General features: G+C 36.6%; 1 protein-coding gene across 5 annotated transcripts in view; it reads right to left on the bottom strand.

The window, feature by feature from the left end:
* KCNQ5 (potassium voltage-gated channel subfamily Q member 5) overlaps positions 1-23,243 on the bottom strand; it is a 705,402-nt gene that overhangs the window by 165,853 nt on the left and 516,306 nt on the right. For all 5 annotated transcript variants that reach the window (XM_044676058.1, XM_044676060.1, XM_044676062.1 and 2 more), the window contains exon 3: positions 21,881-22,007. In XM_044676058.1, coding sequence (XP_044531993.1) covers positions 21,881-22,007 — 127 coding nt within the window. The remainder of the gene's footprint in view (positions 1-21,880; positions 22,008-23,243) is intronic.

The raw sequence follows: 23,243 nt of genomic DNA, 5'->3' as shown, positions 1-23,243 counted from the left end.
TAGGACTGATCTCAGTAAGAGTTGCTTAAATAAGGGTTCTTTACAAAGTCAGTTTCGGTTCAGACTTCATTCCTCCAGTATATGAACATTATTAGATTTTTAAATTAATTGGTCTCCAAACACTGTGTCCGCATTTAAATCAAATTTACAAACATTTTTCAGAGTAGGAAGGACTGCGTTTTTATCTGCTTCTTGACCCACGTGGCAAAACTTAGAATTTTTTCTGCAACTTTTGCTTCTTCATATGTTTATTAAATTAACAAAGAAAATAGAAACATACACTTTGTAAGCTGCTAGGATAAAAAATAGAGCTCAATTACACACAAAGCCACATGCCATTACCACAAACATTTTAGACATCTTCATGTGTATTTTGAAAATATAGTGGGAGGACTGGTCAACAGGGACTTAAGGAACAGCCAAAGGATACTACACATCTTCCAAGGACTGGTTTCCTACTGGCCACTCTTCACCCCTTTTCCCAGTGAAAATGTTTGCTAGTTCTAAGCGAGGTAACATTGGAAAGATTGCTAGATTTGGAGATAAGATTTGTAAGCTCCTGCCCAAACTGTGTAAAACAACAAAAAACTGCTAAGAAAGGAAAAAAAACGATTCTCCCTAGTGCCATGATGTCATGAGCTTATTAGGTTCTTGTATTGCTGGCTTTGCTTTATATTACAGTTTGAATTTCTGTTCTGTTATTAACTGACTCCTTTGGTCAAATGATCTTGAACGAGCCACTTAATTTTTCTGGGTTTCAGTTTCCTTGTTTGTAAAATGGGCATAATAATACTCAAAAAGAATTCATTATCTATTGAAAATAAATCTTTGTAGACTTCAAGAAGGGCTGAGTTGAAATCTTGCCTTAGGTTCTTAACTCATGTGTGACTGTGGATAAGCCCATCTCTTGGCCTCAGTTTCTTCTAAAGATAATTTGTAAAATGGGGATACAATAGCACCTACTTCCCAGGTGGTTGTGAAGATCAAATGAGTTTGCATAGTTAAAACACTTAGCAAATCTTAAAAGTGCTACATAAACTCATTATGACCCTGAGATTGGATAAAGAAGGAAGAGAACAAATAACTATGAGCCCTTGCTCACTATGTCCTGAATTTCCATGGCAATGACATTTGCTTACAGGATTAAGTCTCCTGGGGGGAAAATCAGACCTAATCAGAGGATTTCTCTATCAATTTGAGAATATGGCCTTGTAGCCTGACACTGGGGACATCAGATATTCCATTACCCAAAGCAAGGAACCTACTTTCTCTTATCCAAGGGCTTCTATTTTGGGAGCAGATAAGATCTCAAACCCTAAACCTTATCCCATATGTACACAGGAAACAGACAAAAGAAATATCAGCAAGCCTGAAGCAATGGCATAAAGGGTCCCAGTGGAAAGGATGACAAATGACAAAAGAAGAGCATGAAGACATGTTCTTTTCTTTTCCCAGAGAATGAAGAGACTTGGGACATGACTATTCCTTATATGGTCCTTTCCTTCTGTGAAACTCTCCTGGGATGAATGGAGTGTGGACAATCTGGCATGTTTTTCTCATGGAATTTTTAACCAGTTATTTTCCTCTGGAGTCCTTTTTTTTTTCTTTTTTAAACCCTTACCTTCTGTCTGAGTGTCTGTTCTAAGACAGAAGTGTGGCAAGGGCTAAGGCAATTGGGATTAAGTGACTTGCCCAGGGCCACACAGGTAGGAACTGTCTCAAGTCAAGTTTGAACCCAGATCCTCCTGACTCTAGAGCTGGTGCTCTTTATCCACTGTGCTACCTAGCTGTCTCTTGGATCTTTTTATTTTTTATTTTTTTATTTAGAATATTTTTCCATGGTTACATGATTCATGATCCCTCCCTTTCTTTCTCCTCCCATCTCCCAAAGTTGACAAGCAGTTCCACTGGGTATCTCATGTATTACTGTTCAAAACCAATTTCCATGTTATTCATATTTGCAGTAGAGCAATTCTTTAACATCAAAACACTAATCACATCCCTATTCTAATGCATTTCTGACTCCACAATTCTTTCTCTGTATGTGGACAGCATTCTTTCTCCTAAGTTCCTCTGGATTGTCCTGGGTCATTGCACTGCTACTGGTAGAAAAGTCCATTTCATTTGATTGTACCACAGTGTATCAGTCTCTGTGTACAATGTTCTCCTGGTTCTGCTCCTTTCACTCTGCATCAATTCCTGGAGGTCCTTCCAGTTCACATGGAATTCCTCCAGTTCATTATTCCTTTCAGCACAATAATATTCCATCACCATCATATACCACATTTTATTCAGCCAGTCCCCAATTGATGGGCACCCCCCCCATTTTCCAATTTCTTGCCACCACAAAGGTATACTATTCTGTGTTCACCCAATTTATTTATGATTTCACTCTTTATATTTAAGTCTTTGCCCATTTTGAATTTATCTTGGTATAGGGTATAGGGTGTAAGATGTTGATTGAAATGTAATTTTCCCCATACTATTTTCCAATTTTCCCAGCAGTTTTTTTCAAATAGTGAGTTCTTGTCACCAAATCTGGTGTCTTTGGGTTTATCGAACACTAGGTTACTGAGGTCATTTACTCCTACTTTATTCCATGATCCATCACCCTTGGATCTTTTTAAAGGACAGTTCTGAACCTCATCTGGATGAAAATCTTTCTCATTTTCAAATTGGGGAAAATTGGGGAAAATTTAGATTTGAACCCATAGCACCTTGTATTAAATCCTGGTTCTGCCACTTACTACCCATGTGAGTGTGGGTAAGTCACTTAACTTTCCCTCAAGGGGCTCAGTTTCCTCATCTGTAAAATGAGAGTTAGATTAGATGACTCTGGAGTCTCCTTTTGTTTTAAACCTGTGATTCTATAATCATACAAAGAGCAAAGATCACAATTTAAAGTGTATGTGACCCTACCTGACAGTCTGGAATCCAGAGCTGTTAAAAACATTACAATTTGGGTATTAAAAAAATCCTTTAGTTTTTACATCACATTTATATTCTAAAATATCCCTCTCTTTTACCACCTCAACCTAGTGAGTCTCCCATCTTACAAAGATTTTTAAAAAAGAGGAAAAAAATAAATGCTCAGCAAATCAACTAACATGTGCCTGACAGTATGTGCAATACCCCATAACCATAGTTCCGTGACTTCTGCAATAAAGGGAGGGAGGCAGCTTTACTCTGCTAACAATAAAACTCAAATCCAAGTGAGACATAAGAATATAGGTTTTTCTCACAAGAGATTCTGGTCGCAAATCCATGGTTTTCTGCCTCATTAGTATCCTATATGTAGCTTTAAAGGATTATGCTGCAATTAAAATAGCATTTAAAGAGGTGGCAAATTGGGACAAGAGGCTTATCAGGAAACATGGAGTGTGTTCCTGGATGCACTGTTGACTTATTATTTGGTGGACGGCAAAAAGAACTTCCATTTCCTTTATCCCCAGTGAGAATAACAATCTCACAGTGGGACCCTGCTGCTTTAGGGGTACCATGTTCTCCTTGAATCCCAAGTTTCTTTATCGAAAGGTACCCTTCATAGAATTTTTCAAAGGGCATTTGTATTGTTGTTGGTGCATCTAATGAGTGTGAGTTTAAAGTCTAATTTTAAAAGCCACCTACTACACTAACTAAATTATCTGCATTTCAAATCCTGCTCTCAGCTAGCAGACTGAGTCACTGGATGGTATTTATTAAAAAAAAAAAAAGGAGAAAAATGCTATCCTGCATTTGAAAAACTCTGTGGTGGCTTGACTAAAGGACTCCTACTGAAATTAATGGGATTCACACTGGCAAATCCCAAGCTCTACTTTGAAAATTTGCCCCATAGTGATAGTTTAATGTTGCAAACAGATCATAAGTCTTCTGATAGAACATCATAGCGAAAGGGGATAGCTTGTCACCGAAACATAAATGTTAACCAAATAAATCTATGGTGTGACATTCAGAATGAGGAGAATGGAGCAGAATATAATGCCATAAGACTATAGATTTGCAACTAGAATTGACCTTAGAGGCTACTTAATTCAACCCCCTCAATTTAGCACTGAAGAAACTGAGGTCCAGAGACACAAAAGTTGTAGGTGGTGGGAGCTGGGATTTGAACCTATGTCCTCTGATTCCAAATCCAGTTCTCTTTCTCTTATTTAAGTTTTTGGGCTTATTTCTCTCTCTCTCTCTCTCTTTCATTATTTTATTATATTCATAATATAATATTTTTCATATTATTTCATATTCAATTTCATAATTTCTTTCATTATTAGGTAATTACCTAACAAATTGGGATTAGGCCTCTTTCTTAGCTTAGGGCTAGAATTCGAATATAGGGGGAAGATAGACTTTTATACATTAAAAACTCTTAATCTTTTGATCAATTGGTGAATGGATCATATTATAAATTTGACAAAGTTTTCTTTCTATTTTAAATATTAGACCTCTATCTGAGAAACTGACTATAAAGATTTCCCTAGAATTTTCTTTTTTCTTCTAATCTTAGCTACATCAGTTTTATTTGTAGAAAACCCTTTAAATTTAATGGATCCAAACTTGTCAATTTTATATATCACAGTGCTTTTCTATCTCTTGTTTATTCATAAATTTTTATTCTATCCATAAATCTGAAAGGAATATGTTCCCTGTTCGTCTTCCTTGCTATATGAACAGACTTTAGATGAAGACATCAAAGTTATATATAACTGTATGAAAAATGTTCATTATTGATTGTTATTGATTATAGAAATGCAAATCAAAACAATACTGAAGCATTTTCTCACATCTATCAGATTAGCTAAAATGCTAAAAGGGAAAAAATATCAAATGTTGGGGAGGATGTTGAAAAATGAGGACACTAATACACTGTTGATGGAACTTTGAACTGATCTAACCATTTTGAAGAACAATCTGGAATTCTACCCCGATAGTTATAAAACTGTATGCCTTTTGAACCAGTAATACCACTATTAAGTTTATTTTCTAAGGTGAAATAGAGAAAAGGGAAAAGAACCTATGGGTTCTAAAATACTTATAGCAGTTCTTTTCATGGTGGCAAAGAAATGGAAATTGAGGGGATGCCCATCAGTTGGATAATGGCTAAAAAAGTTGTGGCATATGACTGTGATGGAATACTACTGTACCATAGAAATTGATGGGAAGGTTAATTAAAAAAAACACAAGGAAAGACCTACATGAAATTATGAAGAGTGAAATGAACAGAACCAAGAGAACATTATATATGTGAAGAGAAATATTTTTTGGAGAATGACTTTCCAGAGGAAGAATTGATAAATAGAAGCAAGCAAGACATAGTTCTATATAATATTTTTGTTAAATGATACCTTGTCTGGTGTGGGGAAGGAAGGGTGATTCTTAGGAATTTTAACATAATAAACAAATTAAAAATAATTAATTTGATCAGGCAAATTAATTAAAAGAAACAATTAGCTAGGATACATTAGGAAATATGATTTTTTGCCTCTTAATATTTTATTTTCCCCTAATTACTTGCAAAAACAAATTTTTGACATTTGTCATTTTTATTTCTTTTGAGTTGCAAATTGTTTCCCTCTCTCTTCCCTTTCCCATTCCTGAAATGATAAACAATTTGATATAGATTTTACATTTGCAATCTGATTTCTAATTAGATCAAGAATTAGGGACTTTCCAGGAAGGGGGAGAATAAACAGGTACAATCCTATGAAATCAGAAGAATAAGTATCCAATTCCCTTGCCCTTGGTGTCTGTATACTTTAAAGCAGCATTGGTGAACCTTTTAGAGATTGCGTGCTGAAACTGCACCTTCAAGCTGCCCGTGAGCACCCCATGTTACCCCAGACAACAGAGGGAGGAAGTGCTCGCATTGGGCTGCTGGGCAGAAGAGCGGGGCATGTGAACATTGTCCTCAGGCATTGTGGAGAGGGGGAACGAAGCAGCCCCCTCTAGCACGCTAGGGCCCACATGCCTCATCTCACCAACATGGCTCTAAAGGAACATGGAAACAATAACTGATTGATCAGTACAGGGCCAGTTTTCTTTTCTTTTCTTTTTTTTTAAATATCTCATGCATTCTTTATTAACATAAACATTGAATACAGGTGTAACAAGTCCCTAATTCTTCATCTAATTAGAAATCAGATTGCAAATGTAAAATCTATATTAGATTGTTTACCATTTCAGGAATGGGAAAGGGAAGAGAAATAATTTGCAACTCAAAAAAATAAAAATGACAAATGTCAAAAATTTGTTTTTACAAGTAATTAGGGAAAAATAAATTATAATTAAGTTTTCAGATGAGATATATGGGTTATTTGAGATGTATAATTGTGAGATAACACCTTACATCAATCTTTGCCCAAAACTGGATTTTTGGTCAGTATAACGTAGGTTTTAAGTTAAAAGTCACCAAAATGCTGATAGAGGTGGTCCAATTTCCAAGACACATAGGGCTAGATTCAAACGATACAATTAAGATTTTCTCCCAATTCTCGCAACTGAATAAACTTTTCTCACAAGATGTTAACTGGATTAGACCTAGAACTAAATAGAAAGGGAATTGAGCTAGCTCTAGAATTAAGTCATAAGATGGAGTCAGTATGGTTCACTCAATTCCTACAATTAAGAATTTGTTATTCTAATTCCCTCAATTTCCTCAATTCCTCCTTTTAATTTCCATGAATTTTTAAGCAGGTTATAAATCATTCTCTTTAGAGGGCTCACAATGAACTAATTTTGAGAGAAATGATTTAAGTTCACCAAGGTAACCAAGAAAACATAAACATAAAGACTACAAAACAAAAGGCTAAATCAATGCAATAATGACGATCAATATTAAATAACACAAAGTCTCCTTGTGTCTTAGTAACCCATTCCTAATATTCATTTAATCATTTCATCTTGTAGAGTTGGGTGATATTATGAAAGTAGCCAACAAAAATCTTCTGAGAAGGGGTCTGTGGGCTTCACTAAGTCTGCCAAAGCAGTTTTTAACATACACAAAATGGTTAAAGACTCCTGCTCTTGTGCTGATGACCTGTTCTAGTATAGCGTTGAGAGATGTGTTTAGTTCTATGGATCTCCTTCCTATGGGAAGAGATGATTCTAAATGTTAGCATCTTCTTTCTGAGATTACCTTCTGTTCATCCTGTGTTTATCTTGTAGGTACATAGTTGTTGCTAAGTTGTCTTCCCCATTAGAATATGAACTCCTTCAGGACAGGGACTGCTTTTGCCTTTCTTTGTATACTCAGAACCTAGCACAGTACTTGGCACATCATAAATATTTAGTAAATACTGGTTGAATGAACTAATGATTCTCCCTGAAAATTCCAGAAATTCCAAAGGCCATACTTCTCTAGAGAAGGGGAATTATTTTTCTTGATTGAGGCATTGCTTGAAGAGATAGGGTAGTTTAGTCTTCATTCTTTTTCCCTGGAATTCTAAGGATGATGTACCTAATAATACAGGGAAGGTTTCTAAAGAATGAGAGCAGAAACCACATTTATATAAATATGATTTATCATTGTAAGTAATAAAATTCATAGTTTATTTTATTTATACTTATATATTGTATATTATAATTATATAACATATTATATGTTTATGCAAAAAATAAATTATAAAGCCAATTCCTCAAATGAATTTTCTCACTTTATTTCTTACTGGGCTTAGTAGGGTAAACATCACAGTGTTGGGCAAACTACAGCCTGTGGGCCAGATGCTGTCCCCTGAAATGTTCTATGAGGCTGTGTGACATTATTCCTAATCTGACGAATACAACGAGTAGGATACAATACAATGAAATTTTGAAGGAGTTGCCTTAGAAACAGACTGATAGATGAGCATTTCTTTTCCTTTGACCTTCTCTTTAAAAAGTTTGCCCATCACTGAAAAAGAAAAGGTCAACTAGGTGACACAGTGGAGGGGGTGCTAGACCTGGAGTCAGGAAGTTCAGTTGTGTCCAGCTCTTCATAATCCCATTTGGGGTTTTCTTGGCAAAAATATTAGAACAGTTTGCCATTTCCTTATTCAGCTCATTTTACAGATGAGGAAATTGAGGCAAACATGAGTAAGTGATTTGTTTAGGGTCACATAGTTACTAAGGGTCTGAAACCTGATTTAAAATCAGAAAGATGAGTCTTCCTAACTCCAGGCTCAGTACTCTATCCATTGTGCAACCCAGCTGCCCCATTCAGGAAGATCCAAGTTCAAATCCAGCATTAGATATTTACTAGCTGTGTGACTCTGGATGACTTACTTAACCTGCCTGCCTCAGTTTCCTCAACTGTAAAATGGGGATAATAATAATACCTAGCCCTCAGGATTATTGTAATTATAATTTTTTTAATTTTAAAATTTTTTATTTTGAATATTTTCCTTTAGTTACATGTTTCATGTTCTTTCCCTCTCCCCCAAGCCCCCCTAACTCCCCTTAGCTGATGCACAATTCCACTGGGTTTTCCATGTATCCTTGATCGAGACCTAATTTTGTATTATTGATAGTTGGACTAGAGTTATCGTTGTGTCTACATCCCCAATAATATCCCTATCAGCCCATGTGTTCAAGCAGTTGTTTTTTTCTTTGTGTTTCTCCTCCCACAATTCTTCATTTGAATGTGGCTAGTCTATTGTAATAATAAAATGAGAGATTATTTGTTAATCTCTTTGCAATCTGAATACACTATATACACGCTAGCTATTAGGGTGATGCTAATAATACAAAGGTCAACCTCCATCAATCAAGCATGCTATATGCCAATCACTGTTCTAGGATTACAATGAATGAAATCATCCTTAGTCATGAAGAGTTCTGTTCTAATGAGAGACATCACAAGTACATCTATAAATATATTGCATAAATGTAAAGGGGAAAACCATAAAAAGGATCTTTTTCAAGGCAGAAGACTGGTAAAAGCTAGGCAACTGGGATTAAGTGATTTGTGTAGGGTCACCTAGCTAGAAAGTGTCTGAGATCAGATTAGAACCCAGGACCTCTCATCTTCACCTAGTTATGCCTTGAGTTGTTGAGAAAGAGAGACACTATGAGGTGGAGCTAAGGAGGGGATTATGTTATTAACATGTGGGAGAATCAATGTAAAGACATGGTAATAGGAGATGATGCCATGTATGAGAAATAGAGTAAAGACTGAGTTGGAGGATGTAGGAATTGGAAGTAAGGTCCATTGAGGTTGGAAAGGAAGATTGGGGACAATTTGTGCTAAACAGAGAAATTTATATTTATCCTAAAGGCAATAGGAAACCACTCAAGTTGGTTGAATAGAGGCATCTGATGATCATATTTACATTTAAAGAAAATTATACACCCTGGCAGCAGTGTAAGAAGGATGTCCTAAAGTAGGGAGAGACCTGAGGCAGAGAGACCAACTGAAATAGTGTAGGTAAGCTGTGGGGGCTTGAACCAAGGTAGTAGCTATGTGCATGGAGAGAAAGGATCAGTACAATAGATTTGGAAATTTACATGGCAAGATTTGGTGAAAGGCTGATGTAGTAATTCATTTTCATGAATGCAGGAAAGTCAGGCAGGATAAATCACATGCATTCCTGAATAACAGGTTTGAGTTGAGGTTCTGTGACATTATTGTGCCTCCAGGGATCAGGATACACTTTGATCCTTTGCCAAGGTCCGACAAGAACAGGCTCAGTCAGCCAGCCTGTGGCGAGAAGAGGTCAGTGTCCAGAGGCTCTTTTGTCATTGTGCAGTGCAAGAATTTATTTCTCACATACTGTATTAATTCCTATATATTAGGGAGAATTTCTGTGTATTCCCATGTCTGGTATCTGGGTCAGAGATACTATAAAGTCTGCTACTTTTTGCATTTTCTTTGTTCTTGGGAATCCCAAGGAATGTCTTCCTTTTTAACAGAATTTGATTAATGTGATTAATGAATGAAGGAGACAAGGGTTCTTTTCTGGTTTGTGTGACCTATTCACTGAGACAGGTGGGGAAAAGGTGGATAGGTTGATGGACCACCTCTTAAACAATTATCACCAATTAAAGTATTCTATTTCTTCTTCTGTTAATCTAGGCAATTTATATTTTTGTAAATATTTATCCTTATCACCTAGATTGCTATATTTATTGCCATATAATTGGGCAAAATAGTTTTTAATGATTGCCTTAATTTCCTCTTCATTATAGGTGAGGTCTCCCTTTTCATCTTTGATACTGTTAATTTGGTTTTCTTCTTTCCTTTTTTTCATTAGATTGACTAGTACTTTGTCTATTTTATCTGTTTTTTTCAAAATACCAGCTTCTAGTCTTATTTATTAATTCAGTAGTTCTTTTACTTTAGATTTTATTAATTTCTCCTTTGATTTTTAGTATTTCTAATTTAGTTTTCATCTGAGGAGTTTTAATTTGTTCATTTTCTAGTTTTTTAAGTTGTATGCCCAATTCATTAATCTCTGCCCTCCCTAATTTGTTAATATATGCACTCAGTGATATAAATTTTCCTCTTAGAACTGCTTTGGCTGCATCCCATAGGTTTGGGTAAGAAGTCTCATCATTGTCATTGTCTTCAAATTAGAGAAAATTACAAAATGTAAAATAAATGATTTTGATTATATCAAATTAAAAAGCTTTTGTACAAACAAAAACAACGTAGCCAAAATCAGAAGGGAAACAACAAATTGGGAAAAAAATCTTTATAACAAAAAAACTCTGACAGTGGTCTAATTACTCAAATATACAAGGAGTTAAACCAATTGTATAAAAAATCAAGCCATTGCCCAATTGATAAATGGGCAAGAGACATGAATAGGCAATTTTCAGATAAAGAAATCAAAAGTATCAATAAGCACATGAGAAAGTGTTCTAAATCTCTAATAATTAGAGAAATGCAAATCAAAACAACTCTGAGGTATCACCTCACACCTAGCAGATTTGCTAAAATGATAGCAGGTGAGAGTAATGAATGTTGGAGGGGATGTGGCAAAATTGGGACATTAATGCATTGCTGGTGGAGTTGTGAACTGATCCAACCATTCTGGATGGCAATTTGGAACTATGCTCAAAGGGCTATAAAAAACTGTCTACCCTTTGATCTAGCCATGCCATTGTTGGGTTTGTATCCCAAAGAGATCATAGATGAACAGACTTGTACGAAAATATTTATAGCCGTGCTTTTTGTGGTGACAAAAACTTGAAAATGAGGGTATGCCCTTCAATTGGGGAATGGCTGAACAAATTGTGGTATATGCTGGTGAGGGAATACTATTGTGCTCAAAGGAATTATAAACTGGAGGAATTCCATGTGAACTGGAAAGACCTCCAGGAACTGATGCAGAGTGAAAGGAGCAGAGCCAGAAGAACATTGTACACAGAGATGGATGCTCTGTGGTACAATCGAATGAAATAGACTTCTGTACCAGCAGCAATGCAATGACCCAGGACAGTTCTGAGGAACTTATGGAAAAGAACGCTACCCACATTCAGAGGAAGAACTGCAGGAGTGGAAACATGGAAGAAAAACAATTGCTTGAACACATGGGTTGAGGCGGACATGATTTGGGATGTAGACTCGAAAGGACCACACCAATGCAACTATCAATAATATGGAAATAAGTCTTGAAAGATGACACATGTTAAAATTAGTGGAAATGCAGTGTTGGATATGGGGGAGGTTTTTTTTTTGGGGGGGGGAATCAAGGGGAAAGTAAGAACATGAATCATGTAACCATGGAAAATTTTTCTAAAAAATAAAAAAATTTCAATTAATGATGTCTAGGAATGGTCAAAGGAGGGGCTGAAAAATAATCTAAAAAAAATCTATTGGGGGCAGCTGGGTAGCTCAGTGGAGTGAGAGTCAGGCCTAGAGACAGGAGGTCCTAGGTTCAAACCCGGCCTCAGCCACTTCCCAGCTGTGTGACCCTGGGCAAGTCACTTGACCCCCATTGCCCACCCTTACCACTCTTCGACCTATGAGACAATACACCGAGATTAAGGGTTTAAAAAAAAAACAAAAAAAACAAAAAATCTATTTATTAGGTTGCCTTTCCCAGCTTCGGTTGTCCTTAGTCAAGAGAAAGCAAAGAGAGGCCTATATGACTTTATTGGTTTTGATGCTGGTTTAACCAATAAACCTGATATAATCAATAAGCTTATGTCCTTACCCCCAAATCAGTCTCTTGTAATAATTTTAATCATAACAACAGCATGAATGTGGACTGTATATGCAGTATCTTAAACTGCTCTACACATAGAGAACAAAATAAAGAGATCAACGAGATTAAAATTTCTTTCCACATTTCAGTTATCTTCGGAGAAAATACCCATTGAGAAATATTTATGGGAATCTAGTTCTGTTGGCATTACTATGTTCATTTTTAAAAAATCTTTTCTATCCTTCAAACCCCGGCTCAGTGACTATCCTGATTACTTTAGTTAGAAATCAGTCAGTCAACAAGCATTTGTTAAAACACTTATGTTCTTTTTCTAGACATCACATAGAGCTTATATAATTAATGTAAACTTGGTTGTAGTATTGCATGCTTATGCATATGCCATATCACTTAAGCCCGACTGTGGGCACCATGAGAAGCTCTCATTATTTTTAAGTTGTTTTAGTTTTGCCCTTGTTGCTGAATGCAATGTCTTAGGCAGTTAATAAAAAGTTGTTAAATGGATGAATTAATGAATGAGTTACTCTGTCAAAGTGAAGCATATGCTTTGCAAATTTCTCATGTAGTTATCAAATATTATTTGGTGGTATGATTATGCATGTTTTTGGTCTGTAAACTCCGATAGAACAGGGTTGTTCTTATCCAATCTGTATATGTTCCTCAAGTATCTAGCACCATTCAATCAGTCAATAAACACTTATTAAGTGCCACATGTCAGGCACTATGCTAAGTGCTAGGGATACAAAACCACAGTTATTGCCGGAACCTACTGTTTAGTGGAGGAAGACAATATATAAACAAATATATACGAAGCAAGCTACATACAGGATAAATAGGAAATAATTCACAAAGGGAAGGCAATAGAATTAAGAAGGATTTAGGGAGAGCTTCCTAGAGAAGGTGGGGTTTTGGTTGGGACTGAATACAGTAGGCAATGAATAAATGTTTACTGAATGAATTAAATCAGAATCAACTATATTATTGAAAGGAGTCTTAGAAAGAATCTCTGTTTTCACAATTTTACCAGTAAGAAAACCAAAGTTCAGAGAAGCAAAATAATTTGTTCAAGGCTTCAGAGCTGCTAGTTGGTGGCAGAGTAGAGACACTGAGAAAAATGACTTCAAGGAGAATTCAGAAGCCAAAAGCAAGATGAGAAAATGTGTTTTTTTTATTTTGAATGTTTTTTGTTTACTCATGTTGGATGCATTTAGCATTTTTCATGTTTATTTTGTAGCCTTTTCTAATAATTTATGATAATAGAGTTTGTAACCAGAGGGAAACTTAGAGAATATTCAGTCCAGCCTTCTCATGTTATGGGCCAGGAAACAGGCATTGACAGTTTAAATGATTTGACACACTCACAGCTAGCTTGTAGAGGAACTTGGACTCAGACTCAGGTTTCCTGATTTTTAGTCCAACATTCTTGCCATTACACCATGCTGTTTCTTTTATTAATATTTAAGGAACCAATTCTTTTGGATTAGGAATGCATTAGTATCTAATTATTCCACCTAATTTTTTAAACCTAAATAAATTTGTAAAATGGCCCCTGTAATAGACAAAGCATAGTATCCTAAAAAAAAATAAGCTTATATCAATAGAAAAGATAATTAATCAGTAAAATCAGATAACTTTAAGCTTAGAGTAACAGTCCAAAGTTTTTGCTGGAAGCAGAGCACACTATGGATTCTCCTAGATTATGCCAGGTGTTCAGGCTACTCATGAGTTCAAATTCAGTGCACCAGAGTAATAATTTCCTAAAAAGGCATCTCAGTGGCCTTTAAGAACTAACAAGCATTCCAAAGTATTCCCAAGGAGAGGTTCTCTTGTTCTGGGCAATCTGGCCAATTAGGAAGTATGCTGGAAGTCAGTGGTAGCAGTGTTCATTACTGGGTGAATTTTAGTATAAAACAGGGTTATTTTGGATTCCATCCAAGGAGGTAGTAAAGAGCACACAGGAACTCATTTTGTGGTTATTCCACAGCAGTTTCCCTGGGGGCAACACTTTAGGAGCCTCAAGTGTAAATAGGAACTGCAAGGTAACTAAAAGTTGGGCTATTGCTTTTTTCCCCTATTTCTCTTTCAAGGCAGATGGCAGCGATGGGCAAACTAATTCTGTTACTTTCACAGATACCAAATATATATCCGGTAGCATGTCTGCAGATTTCAGACCTATTATTCTTTCTCTTTCTTAAAGAGATTCATTGAAGATTTCCTACTAGCTGTGGATATCATTTAATATAATTCAAAAGTAATACAAACAACTAAGTAGACAGAATTTCCTGACTATCCATGCAGGTTAAGGGTTGGCTAATTCATGCTTTATCCACAGCCAACATGGTTATGTTTCTTCTGTTGCATGATTTAAAGAAATTTTTTTTGGAATGGCTACTTTGACTGAAAGGGAAAACAAATTCATCTTGATTTGCACTAAGATAGGGATAGCTTTCAGAAATGAAAAAGGCAATAGCTATTCTGTTCTCTCTCTTCATCAGAACATCTCTGGAATATTGTGCTCATTTCTGGATGTCATTGTTTAAGAAAGACATTGATGAATTGGAGAATATCCAGAGGAAGATAATAAGGTTGGTAAAGGGTCTAGAGTACCCTTTATTAGGCTAGATGGAAGGAGATGGACAAAAGTAGAAGAGTTAGTCTTTGTAGGAATGTGTTGACAAATAGAACTGTTCAAAAGTAGAAAGTGGATTGCCTTAGGAGGTAAAGGGTTCTTCCTCACTGGAGGTCTTCAAACACAGGCTGATCTTGCCAGATCCATGAAAGTGGGAATTCCTTTCAGGCAAGGATTTGATTAGATGGCTACTGAGATCCCTTTCAACAGAAATTCTATGATTCTGATAAAACATTCTATTTGCCATGGGAAGATTAGGAATCAACCACAAATGATCAATTTGGACAAACTTGTAGAGTTGATTTGCACGTGTTTCCAGGTTTTGGACCCCTTGAATTAAAGAAAAACGTGAGTTAGAAATATGCCATAAATTTGGAACTATGCCCAAAGGGCTATAAAAGACTGTCTGCCCTTTGATTCAACCATACCACTGCTGGGTTTATACCCCAAAAAGATCATAGGGAAAAAGACTTGTACAAAAATATTTATAGCCGTGCTCTTTGTGGTGGCAAAAAATTGAAAAATGAGGGAATGTCCCTCGATTGGGGAATGACTGAACAAATTATGGTATCTGTTGGTGAAGGAATATTATTGTGTTCAAAGGAATAATGAACTGGAGGAATTCCATATGAACTGGAATGACCTCCAGGAATTGATGCAGAGTGAAAGGAGCAGAACCAGGAGAACATTGTACACAGAGACTGATAGAATGTGGTACAACTGAACATAATGGACTTCTCTATTAGCAGCAATGCAATAATCAAAAACAATTCTGAAGGAATTATGAGAAAGAACGCTAGCTACATTCAGAGGAAGAACTGTGGGAGGAGAAACACAGAAGAAAAACAACTGCTTGATCACATGGGCTAATGGGGATATTCTTAGGGATGTAGACACTAAACAATCACTCTAGTGCAACTATCAATAATATGGAATTAGGTCTTGATCAATGATACATGTAAAACCCAGTGGAATTGTGTGTCGGCTATGGGGAGGGAGGAGGGATTTGGGGGAGAGGGAAAGAACATGAATCATGGAACCATGGAAAATTATTCTAAAAATAAAAAAAAAAAGTAAAGTTACACTGGGCAAAACAAACAAACAAAAAATGAGAAATATGCCATAGAGGAAATGATACGGTACTCTAAAAATCATATGGAGGAGACAAGATATTGACAAAAAATGAATATAATTTTTTTAACAACTCTTTTAGGGACATGCCTATGATGGCAGAGTATCAGTTTAGAAACTGAAGGGGCAATTTTGGAACTCCAGTGATCTACCTTCTAAATACATGGGCGGTTGTCTTCTTGTTAAGATGAGTTCAAACTGATTGATTGGGACTGGTATAGGGGTGCAGATGATTACAATACAGTTAGTCACTTCACTTCTTGGTGTTAATAAAGCTAAGAGTCTGGCTTGTGATTTTTTCTTTTCCTAAACAAAATAGTTATTGGCATTTTCTGCAAGGGCTGGTATTAAGCTTCAAAGGAAAATACTTGAGAGAGAAATACCTCTCTTGTGATTTGTCCTTTCACTCCTATTCAGGGATCAACTTGTTTTAAAAAAGCTTTTAAAAAAGGAATGAAAGAGATTATATATATATACATATATATATATGTATATATATATGTATGTATATATATCTGTAGTGTGTTTGTGTGAGTGTATGAATGTGTGTATAATTCCAAGTATAGATTCATGAATAATATCAGACTGATGACTTATGCTTCCCAGGAAGCATTGCAGGACTGAAAAAAGATGCACAAATATAGCTTTCTTCAGAAGAAGACACCAAAGGGTCCAAGGAGTCACTGCTAGAAATAATTTGTTAGACTTTCTGACAGATAAGTCTCATTACTATAATTTAAGTAGCAGTCTTTAGTACCACTTGCTATTCACTAGAAGGTCATTAATGAAAACTAGAAAGGAGGAGGAATAAGAAATCACTTTTGTGGGACAATCAGAACATTTTTACCATTTTGGCTACTAGTCTGAATCGTGTCAGTCTGCAAAGGTAATCTCCAAATGTTTATAGCACAGGTAGATAGCCCAGGTAATTTGAGGACAATATGGTAGTAATTATTAAGTGCTAAACCAAGGATATTCTGCCAGCCAGGAGTATAATGATCAATGCCTATAGCTGTGAAAATAGCATTACTACCATGCCGAGAGAAATGTACATTGAACAAATATATAAGAAATAAGATATAAGAAGGAGGTTCTTTTATTGAAGACAGGTTCTTATGAGTTTAAAGTAGACTTCCCACCTCCCCCAAACACACAGGGAGATAAATCAAATAGAGTCATGAAAGAAAGCTCCTAATTTTAAGAAAAAATATATAAGAAGGAGGTTCTTTTATTGAAGACAGGTTCTTATGAGTTTAAAGTAGACTTCCCACTTCCCCCAAATACACAGGGAGGTAAATCAAATAGAGTCATGAAAGAAAACTCCTAATTTTAAGAAAGAATATAGATATTTCCACTAAGTTTAAACATGGCTAAAAGATGTTTTATAAATCATAATATATATTTTTTCTCATAAGTTAATGATTTCTTATAGTACTTTGGCTCTGTCTTTTTGGCATCATTGGGTAGAGAGAACAATCTGGGAAGAGAGAACCAGAAAGTCTTTGAAACTTGGCTCTTGTCTACATACAACAAAAAAAGAAATAAAAAAAATCTCACTCTGCACAATTACACTGTGAAGTAATCATTCTGGGGCTTAACAACACAAATGGACTGCTAGTCACTTTATTGGCTGCAGTTATTTTTTATTTTTTGGAAAGATAAACCAATGGCCAACAACTGTCTACTGGGTCAAAGGTAATATTCTTCATGCATGCATTCATAGATCAATGGATAGGCCACAATCATCTTCCAGACATTCTCCTTTTGAGGAAGGTTAAAAGATTTCTGAGGGGAGTTCAGGAGGACATCTGACATGGACATCAAACCACAGATTCCTAGGGCCAATGGGATGTCATCTATTCCATTTTCTTATTTGTTCTTAGTGTTAAGCCATGCTCTTTTAGATAAATAAGAACCCATTAAAAATACATCATAAGAGTTGGTGATGGAATACTATTGTGCTCAAAGGAATAAAGAACTGGAGGAATTCCATGTGAACTGGAATGAACTCCAGGAATTGATGCAGAGTGAAAGGAGCAGAACCAGGAGAACATTGTACAGACACTGATAGCCTGTGGTAAAATCGAACATAATGGACTTCTATTAGCAGCAATGCAAGGATCCAGAACAATTCTAAAGGACTTATGAGAAAGAACACTATCCACATCCAGATGAAGAACTGTGGGAGGAGAAATACAGAAGAAAAACAACTGCTTGATCACATGGGGTGATGGGAATATTATTGGGGATGAAGACACTAAACGATAACTCTAGTCCAACTATCAATAATATGGAATTGGGTCTTAATCAATGATACATGTAAAACTCAGTGGAATTGTGCATTGGCTAAGGGGGATTAGGGGGATTTGGGGGAGAGGGAAAGAACATGAAACATGTAACTATGGGAAAATACTCAAAATAAAAATAAAAAATAAAAATGAAAAATAAAATAAAATAAAAAAAAACACACCATAAGACTCTAGGTGAGATTCAGAGGAGTATAGTGAATAGAGAACTGCAACCTTTGAGTCAGGATGACCTGGGTTCAAATCTAATTTTTCATATGTAGTGGCTATGCAACCTTAGACAAGCTCCTTAATCTCTGAGTGCCCTAGGCAATTCCCTATGACCATAAATTGCAGAATATTTGAATTTGGTAATGGGAGTTTCCTGAATGAGAGAGTCCCTGACACCAATGGAATTATAAATCCAGACCTTAAAACATAGTACTATATTAATGTAAGCTTAGATCATAGCTATGATCATTATTAATTAATCTAATTTTATTCTACCATGGCCATGAAAAAAGTTAATCTAAGTAAGAATGTGATATTTGTGTAACCTGCTATAAGCATTTACTTCATCTTATACTTTATTACTTTAATCAAATCCCTTTCATGACAGGTTGTGTCCTACCATATGAATCTCCATTATAACATAGCTCATTATTACACCAATTTAGTTAGACTCCACATGAGGGAGTTAAGGAATAAGTGTCAATATAGTATCTATTATGGGCTAAACATTTTACAAGTGTTACCTCTTTTGATGAAACCATACAGAATAAGCTAGATTTAACAGATATCCCAAATTCAAATGCCAGTCCTGTCTCCTGAACCACTTATCAATGGGCTTCATTTTTTATGACCAACTCCTTTTGAAAAGCCATTAATTTAATGGAAATAAAACCCCCTATGTGAATGAAAAGACCAGACAATGTATTTTGAACTCAAAATTGCATCTATCTCCCCATAAAATGAAACCCAAAGTGTCGTGTCTGTATCAACCCATATGGGCCTCCAACAGGAGGGATGGATCAAAGAGAATAAGATGCCATTTTTTAGTTTAAATAAAAAAAAGAAACATTAGTCTCTGAGTCAGGAGGAGAGGAGATTCAAGGACTAAGGGCAATTGATGCATCCACTGACCGAAAGCAGTTATCAAAAGGCAGCAGGCTTCTATAGATGGAATTTTCTTTCTAGGTCCCATGCCAAAATAAATGCTGTCCCAACCCGTGATATTGGAGAGAAACCAATTTTAAATTGGTTTTAAAATCTGGAGCAGGAGATTCCTATAATCATCCACAAAACCTTCTACATACAGTAAAAGTTGAGTGAATTTTGGCTGCCCATCGGTTATCTGGATTGGCTAGTTTTGGCCTCTTGGGGAATAGGAAACACTTTTTTTTTGTGAGGAAGCCTGGCATCAGGTTACTGCGCCCTCTGACACAGCTTATGCTGATTCGGAATTGAGACAGTGAAATAAGCAAGGCGGAGAAAAATCAAATCCTTTCAGTTACATGCTTCTGGGTGGGCTACCCCTGAAAATCAAGGATTTCCACACCCACCTGTTTGCTCGTAAAGTAGCATAACAACTCAAGCAATAGAAAGGAATCACATCTTCTGAGAGAAGAGGTATTTGGACAAATAAACAGCCTAGATCCAGCCCCACTGAGGCATCTGTGGACTGTGATAATTTATAATTCACTTTGACTTTTATCTTTCTCCCCCCATCTTTGAAAAAATAATGCTGAATCTTGACATGAAAGATCCAACTCAATAAAACATTCTGTGGGGAAAAGCCTATACTTGTATATCAAAGAAGCCAGATAATGAAAAGAAATGGTCAATTTGATCAAATGACAGAATGTTGGCATTATAAAGTACTTCAGAGATCCCTTGGGCCAACACTTTTTATTTTATAGACTGAGGCCCTGAAACGGGAAGTGAGTGGCCCGTGTTCACACAGTGGGTTAGGTTAGATCTTGCCAGGATTGGATCCTACCCTCTGGTATTCTTCCCAATGTATCATGCTGTTTAACCTTAACAAAACCTTCCAAGTTTTGCTGTTGTTCAGTTGTTTTAGTCTGGTGTCCTTTTTTGGCATTTTCTTGGCAAAGATCCTGGAGTGGTTTGCCATTTCCTTCTCCAACTCATTTTACAGATGAGGAAACTGAGGCAGACAGAGTGAAATAACCTGCTCAGGGTCACACAGCTAGGAAGTGTCTGAGAACATATTTGAAGTCTTAAGGAGGAATCTTTTTGATTCCAGACCCAGCACTCTATCCGCTGCACCACCTAGCTGCCCGTAGTTCTGGCTTACGAGTATATCATCTATAAAATGGAGCTGATTAATCATGGCCTTACAGAAATGCTAAGGGGAAACCAATTTGGAAACATTAAAGGATCCCTATAGAAATGTGAGTTATTCTTAATGATGAAGGCCATTTATATAACTAAAAATTATTTAATTGCTGGAAGACTACATGACTTTATTGGGAAGAACCCTGGATTTGTAGTCAGAGAAGCAAAGTTAGAATTCAAGCTCTGCTACTTGCTACTTATGTGACTTTGGGCAAGTTACTTCCCTCTCTTGGCCTTAGTTTTCTCGTCTATAAAATGGGGAGGTTCTTTTAGATGACTTCTGAGATCCCTTCCAGTTCTAAATCAGCAGTGGTGATAAGGAGAAATGGAGAGGGTGGACCTGAGCTCAAATTCTGCTTCAGAGACTAGATGTGTAGCCCTTGGCAAGAATTTCTCTTTCTCTGAGATTGCCTGGGGTCAGCTTCTAGAAGGGAGCTAGCTCAGGTTTCTAGGTCAGTGTTCTATCTTCCTGAAGAACTGAATGTGTCATTAAGAGGGAGGAGAAAGCCAGGCAGTGATCTTTGTGGGAGCAAAGCCATATAACTCTAGGCAATCTAACTCCCAAGATGGTTTCCCCTATATGTTTGCGTGTGTTCCTCAGTAGGGCATGTACATGAGGAAGGACCTCAGTTAGTGGAACTCTAGTATCAGAATATGTATAAGCCATGTCAAATTTCCTGCCTTCTTGGGGAGGAGGGGAGAGGAGGAGGGAGGAGTAACATGGATCTCAAAATGTCAGAAAATAAATAATAAAAATTATATTGACATGCAATGTGGAAAAAAATTTATTAGGGACTACTGTATGCCAGGCACTAGTCTAAGTATTGAATAAAGACTGCTTAGTAAAAATAAAAACCCAACAACCAATCTTATTTCTCAAAGGAATTTAACAACAAAACTGTGTTCTGTGACTTCTGGTACAGACCATCACATTTCTAGGTTTCCAGACAGACAGTGTTGCTTGGTGAGGGACTATGTGAAAGTAATTCTTACTCCTTAAAGCCATCAAGAGCCTGATCCTTCTCTTTATCTCCACATAGCCTTAAACCATGCTGGTGAACCAAGTGTGAATATATTTCTTTGTGTCAATGCAAGGTTATCCTTTGAACCCAATATTTCCAACATCCTCATTGATGGGCATTCTTATCAGACATTCATCCATCCTAGGTAATGCCAGATAGAATACTGTGTCATTTATCACAGTAAAGAGGAATTCTGAGATCAATGTTTAGTTTGGAGCAGCCCAGAAACACTCAATGATTTCATAGGTATCAATATGGGAGACCCAGAAAAGGACTTGGTGCCATTGTCATGGTCTGTATCATTGCTGTGATGCTCACCTATAACACAGAATGGTTTTCTGGCAAATCGCAATCTTCCTTGCCATCCTCTGTAGCGACAGCAGCAGCCAGCTGACCAGATACGGATGATGAACTCCAAACCAAAGACGACAATCATTACAAACTCCTATAAAAGGGCAAATAAAGAAATATATTTGTGGTGGGTATTTCAGAGGAAACTAGCAAGCTTTTGGAGAGCTCAGAATCTGTTCAGTCATCACCTGAAACTCCCCTAATTTTAACTGGACCTTGGAGGTCGTCTAGTCCCAACTTTCGAACTGAGGCTGAGAGTAGCCAATAGCTTACCCAAGGTCTCAAGGGAATTAATGGCAGAGCTGAGATTCAAACCCCAGTGGCTCTGATTTTTTTCATTACACCAGAAGACTTTTTCTACTATTTCCTGCTGCTTTTTACTCCTCTTTTCTGACTCAAACTATAACAGAACATTAAAATCCTTACATGAATATGTAGCAAAATATTCTTTCTCCTAAAGTCTTTCACCTACAGTTTAGAGCTCTGATCCAATCCCAGATAGACAGGCTGAATGAATGAATGTCATGCCCTGTCCAATCCATATGAAGGAGTAGTTGGCTTTCTATTAGCTGTTTAGTAATGTGGAATATTTGAATTTAAAAGCAGGAATTTAATTTCAAATATATACATTATTAGTGATGGGCAAACTTTTTAAGGAAATGCTCATCTGTCAATCTGTTTCTAAGGCAACTCTTTCGTGTATTGTATCCTACTCATTCTATTCATCAGATTAGGAATAATGTCCCGAGGCTGGATAGAACATTTCATGGGGCCACATCTGGCCCGCAGGAAGTAGTTTGCCCATCAGTGCATTAGATAGAAAACATTTTCATTTCAATGTACACAGAGAGAGAATCCTCAAGGTTGTGAGAATGACTTCCTTAGTGGGGAAGTAAACATTGACTCTTTTTCCTTCCTTCCTTCCTTCCTTCCTTCCTTCCTTCCTTCCTTCCTCCCTCTCTCTTCTCTCTTCTTTCTTTCTTTCTTTCTTTCTTTCTTTCTTTCTTTCTTTCTTTCTTTCTTTCTTTCTTTCTTTCTTTCTTTCTTTCTTTCTTTCTTTCTTTCTTTCTTCCTCCCTCTCTCTCCTTTTCTTCCTTCCTTTCTTTCTTCCTCCCTCTCTCTCCTTTTCTTCCTTCTTTTTTCTTTCCTATTGTGTATTGGGAACTGGCCTAGGAAGTAGGACAGACCTGAGATCAAGTCTTGCCTCTGTCTCATACTGGCTGTGCAACCCTGAACAAGTCACTTTCACTCTCAATGCTCCAGATAACTCTCTAAGATTCTAAGTTGAAAAGAAAGTGCCAACTGCCCTGGTAGAGGAGCTTCTCACCTG

Source organism: Gracilinanus agilis, chromosome 4, assembly GCF_016433145.1.
Source record: "Gracilinanus agilis isolate LMUSP501 chromosome 4, AgileGrace, whole genome shotgun sequence".
Lineage (NCBI taxonomy): Eukaryota > Metazoa > Chordata > Mammalia > Didelphimorphia > Didelphidae > Gracilinanus > Gracilinanus agilis.
This window is presented reverse-complemented; position numbering and strand designations above follow the sequence as displayed.